Here is a 5,545-nt window from a genome sequence, read left to right as displayed (position 1 = left end):
TGATGATGGAGAACTGTACTAAAAACATTGGGTGGGGTGGGATAGGTTTATGATAATATCCCGAATAACTAGTGAAGGGGAGGTCCCTGTGAAAAAAAAAGGTGCTTTTGCATATCAGTAAAACAGCATGAATTGCAGTGGAGGTTTGGTGATGTAGAGACAGCGGTCTCATTACCATGTGTGTTTGCTGTAGCTCCACCCCCATCTCTGTGTACTTCCGTCATTGGCTGGCCATGCAGAGGAACAATGAGGTCCATGTACTAAACAAATATGAATAAAAGAATGAAAATGTGCCACGCCTTCCTACATACAGTAGCTTGGTATTCAGTAGTCTCTACAAACAAAACATGAAGACTGTTTCATTACAGAAAAAAACATAATTTATTGCCAAAAACATTTGCATCATACAGTTCCATTGTACAGTGATAAACCTTTACAGTAGGAAGCATATATTGCGCTTTAAAACCGATTCACCATATATCAGTCATCCACTCTTTGAAATACAAAAATATCTTCAACTTCTTCTCCATAGTAAAGTGCCAAACATTTGCATTTTCTACCATTTCCCAAATGCTATCGACATTGGAAATAGCAGTCATTCCCAGCAAGCATCACAGTTCATTTCTTTTTCTACCGTTTCTTTTGCCCACATTTTCTGAACTACAGTATACTTTCAAGCCCGCAACACAGTAAAAAAAATAAAGCTGCTTTGTTTAAATCTTAAGAATCCACTAAAAAGTGCACAGAAAATTTTCAAGAGAAAATTAAAATCTAAAGAAGACAAATTAAGATTTTTCACAAAGCAGAAATATAGGGGGGAAAAATTCACCCAATATATTATCTGTATTCATAAAGCTGGCAATGCTTTTGAGTATTATTCTTTTAATAGAATTTACTTTCTGAAAAACCAAAAAGGAATTGCCTCAATGTTTTTGTCTAAGCATTTGTAAAGACATCAGCTACAATCAAAATCCTTTATTTAAGGAACATACAATTCTATTAAATACCAAATTCACATAAAAAGGTGCAATAAAGGTCTTACCTTCAATATGAAGGATGGGGATTTCATAACTTCCATAATTTTTTTTATAAACTTAACGGATATAAAATTGTTACAGATTGGGTGCAAATTATTGTGGGAGCACAGCTAATACTAACTTTCTTTTTTGCCTTTTCGGTAATAGATTACAATTGGTAAGGAGATCATTCAACAGATCATTACAGCAATGGTGGCATACTGTACTTATACCAGTTGGCTTATTTGCATACTTTTTGTATGGCACACACAAAAACAGTACATCTACTAAAAATAATATAGTAAACAACCAATAGATCTAAATATTAATTTTTGGCATTATTTAAAGGCACTTCTTACATGATCAATGTATCTGACATGCAAGATCCAGAAATGTCAAAAGAATCCAATCATGAAACATTTGTGTAATTCCCAATATAACCTCAAGGGTGCCTGGATATCTTAAATCGTATTCACAGACTGATTTGTGATTATCCCAGATCTATGGTGCGTAGGTAGAATGCTATATTAGTGTTTACATATATAACGTCATTGACTCAATAATCATTCTTGATCTAGTTCATGATGATGGTAGACCTCCGTTAGTTGATGAACTCTTCAACTCTAAAAACCATCTGTGATCCTAATCTGCAAGCTCCTGAAATGTAACCTTGCCTATTGGGTAGAATACCCCTTCACTTAGATAAACACATAATTATTCTGCTCTCTGTTCATCCCAGTATTGTGCTCCGTAGGTTACACCATAGCACGTCACATAACATCATCCTCAACACAATAAAAACGGAAGAACATCGTTGAGTAATTACCTCCCAGTATTTCATCCTCTTTACAGTAAAATATTGTGCACGTTTTACCAGCCACATATAAGTACATACAGTAGGCAGGCTTTTCAGTGCCTCCAGTTTAGTTGGTATACAGTAAGCATACGTGCTCTATTCTAATGCAGACTGATCCAGGATTAAAAGGTGCTCTGTGAACATTAAGAATTTGCTTAATATTAAAGCTTTCTGCCTGAATTATGGTCACGTTTGCAAAAATAGTCATTTTCTGCCCGGATGTTCTTACACAGCTGTCAGTGTTTATGTATACTGTGCTTTTTGTCACTGTGAACATTGAGATCCATTTGATAATTAAGAACGATTAATCTCACCAGTAAGGTGATGTGTTTCCTAATTTACCCAAACTTTGCCATTCAGGAAATATGGAAATGGATGTTTTAGGGATTCCAAACTGATTAAAACCATTTTGTAGATTGATCTTTTGGGATTTATATGAGGTTATGTCTGTTTTTGTTAGTGAATTGGTCTGCACGCCATCTGATTTCCATTCTGCATGGATGATACCATAGTTCTGTCCCTCATTATTGTCCCAGAAGACCTGGCCACCACTTTCATATGATATGCAGAACTCAATTTTTTCATGACTGGGAATGTTAGGAGGCAGGTCTATAACAAAGGAGAAAGTATCGCAGTCTGCACCCCCATAGACATTGTTCATGTAAACGCAATCAATATCGGTGTATGTTTTCCATGTGTCGAAGCTTATTCGTACCTTGACTGCTTTTTCAAAGCTCAGATTCTTTACTTTGATGGTGCCAGCTATGGACCTCTCCTGAAGGCTGCAATTCTCAAGGCAGATAAAATCCTTTTGAATTTTGTTACGGAACTGTAAGTAATCAGCTGCTGGTTGAGTGAATCCCAGGATCAAATTCTTTTCTTCGTGCAGTTTTAAGCTGGCTGTAATATCTTCAAGGTCCATCAGATCAAACTGGAGGTCATTCACAGGTTCTTCTTTAAATTCTGAAAACACGTGCACTGATGTCAGGGAAAGTCCTTTGGAATCAGCAAAGATGACTTTCTTCTTGCCTCGGGATTTTGATCGGTTCCACTCACCATTCCTGGAATCCGATTCCTTTTTTAAGCTGAGACATGGTCTTAGTGGCTTAAACCGATTTACAAAATTTCTCCCTCTGCAGTCATCATAGGGACTGAGGAATTTCTTTAGCGGTGGAGAATGTGCTAAGCATATCCTTACTGCGACATCAACCGGCATGATGGACCGTGGAAGAGAACGGGGCTCCAAAATCTGAATCATTCTGGAAAAATAAAGTTATGATATTGTAAGCAATTGCAACATATATAGTGAAAAATAAATTTTAATTATAAAAATTAAATGTCATATTTAGAAGTATTATAACGCTGACATCTCACTCCTAAGTTTGCACAAAGTTTGCACAAAATACATATAAAGTGCAAGAAAAAGTTGAATTTTTGCTTACTGAGTTCTTAGTTTGTAAATAGGTAGCTTCAGTTACTGTATGATTGTACAAAAAAAGTATCCTGGCTGCAGTTACGCAGTTAGCCAAGTGACATTTAGGTATGATATATAAGTGTCCCTTTACCATATAGAAAGTCTTTTTGCAGGCAATAATCTTGCTGCTCGATAAAGCGTGCCACAAAATCCATGCAAACACAGTAGAAGGGACTTTTAAATATGATTATTCCTAAGGAGTGTCACTATGCAAATAGAGACGCCCAGAATCTACCACAGAAACAGTAATTTCATAGGTAGACGATGTTATCTCGAGACATTTATGAACATGTCTGACTGTAACTGTACTTTGAAGGGAGTAAATGTTAATATCTGTATATATATTAACAATGCAGGTCACCCTCGAAGATCACTGACAACGCACCAGTAATAGAAGACCTACAAAGCTGCGTAGGCTCTTAGAAGAAAGCATGTATAAATATTTAATATCCAGCTAAGAAAGGGAAACACAGACTGGTCTAAGCTTTTTGCAGCACTTATATAATGTCTGTTCCCAGGTCAGTTACTATACAGTTTATACTGTATGATGTGACAGTCATTGTATCATCAGAGTATACTTTGTACAATCACTTTATTTGTTTTACTTGTATCATACTGTATGCATTACACCAATATGCATTTCCTTCACAGCACTATATTATAGAGTACTACAAGTAATGTACCATTATAGAGGACTATAATATACAATTAGAATACTGCACACAACTCATGCAAATTACAGGACTCTTACAGGACTCTATGAAATAACTGCACCATATAATGTATATATATATATTGTGTATACAGTAGTAACTACTTTATCACACCTGGTAAAATTAGATTGCACTTGTATTAATGATATATTAGAAAATAAAATAGATGTATTGGCTGACAACTCGCCCAAGAAAAGTCATCAGTGATAGTTATCTTCTGAAATGACATTATGTAACTTTAAGAACTTATTCTGTAAGTAATCTCCCCTTTATTAATGTGAGAGTCCTGCAGTATAGTGTGTGCAGTGCGAGACAGGAGTGTATATAAGCCGGGGTACCTGCAGTGTGACCACCCCTGTGCTGTGCTCTCCCTCCACTGATGCCTCCTGGAGAGTTCTCTTCGAGTTCGCACTGACTGCAGCCTGCGCTGCCAGGTTATCACCAGCGGCACCGCCCCCTTCGCGTGATGGAGCCTATGCAGCCAATCTGAGCACGGATCACGTCTCTCTAGCCAATCAGAGCCAAGCTGTCGGAGGGAACGTGATTCAGCTGCTGCCTGAACTCGGTGACCGTGACACGGCGGCTGCGGCCACTGCTGCCAGTACAGTACGCCACCACGTTGGTGTTGCTGCTGTGCCCCGTAATGGACGGCAGGCCCGGGGAGGAGAGCCTTTACTCAATCGATGTCCGGTGACTAGTGAGAGTAATATCCTGTTGTATGTGCCATGGCTGATGAGCACGGATGACATTCTACCCATAGTACCCGGCGTCTCAGTGTCTTGTGCAGCTACCTGTACCGTTGTGTTGTGTATATTATCAGGGGTAGTCATCCTGGGGCACTACAGCTACTGTGGAACTACATAGCCCAGCATGTCATGTCAAAGGTTTTCTGCTATGCTGGGTACACACTAAACAATATGTACCCCAGCCATGACAATATTGACCTGCCCTAATGCCCTTCACTCGGAATAATATATTGGGTGATTGTGTGATTATATATATCGTTTGCAGCCACATTGGGGGGTATTCAATGCTGTAGCGAGCGGCCGGCGAGGGGGTTAAACAGCGAGGATTGCAGAAAACCAGCGATCCTCGCTGTTTAACCCCCGCGCCGGCCGCTCGCTCTATTCAACCTTCTGGGGAAATCCTCGCTGTCACAGGACGGCGAGAATTCCCCAAAACAGCGAGACCCGCGGCTACTGCAGAAAACTCGCTGTTTTTAGCCGCGAGTCTCGCTGCTTCTGGAGCCGCATCCGCCAATTCTCCCTCGCTCAAAAAACGGAGCGAGGGGGAATTGGCGTATGCAGAGGGTGTGTTGAATGCTGTCAGGGTGAGTGGTGACAGCGAGCAGGAAGCCCTGCTCGCTGTCACCACTCGCAAACAGCATTGAATACCTGCCATTGAGGACATACTGTATGCTATTGTAAAGGTGCATACACACTGTACAATTTTTTTGATCATTTTTTTTTTTTACCCAATTTCGCTC

The 5,545-nt window shown here is 39.5% G+C and overlaps 1 protein-coding gene across 1 annotated transcript; it reads right to left on the bottom strand.

Moving 5' to 3' along the window:
- Positions 1 to 351: 351 nt before the first annotated feature.
- Positions 352 to 4,501, bottom strand: PPP1R3C (protein phosphatase 1 regulatory subunit 3C). The gene is made up of 2 exons (XM_083149019.1): positions 4,398 to 4,501; positions 352 to 3,131 (listed from the first exon to the last, which is right to left on the bottom strand). The coding sequence occupies exon 2, from the start codon at positions 3,128 to 3,130 to the stop codon at positions 2,183 to 2,185; it is 948 nt and encodes a 315-aa protein (XP_083005145.1). The 5' UTR covers position 3,131; positions 4,398 to 4,501; the 3' UTR covers positions 352 to 2,182.
- Between the last annotated feature and the right edge of the window lie 1,044 nt (positions 4,502 to 5,545).

The sequence above is a fragment of the Crinia signifera genome, chromosome 6, assembly GCF_055691185.1.
Source record: "Crinia signifera chromosome 6, ASM5569118v1, whole genome shotgun sequence".
NCBI lineage: Eukaryota > Metazoa > Chordata > Amphibia > Anura > Myobatrachidae > Crinia > Crinia signifera.
The sequence above is the reverse complement of the archived record's forward strand: the minus strand, read 5'-3'. Positions and strand labels throughout refer to the sequence as shown.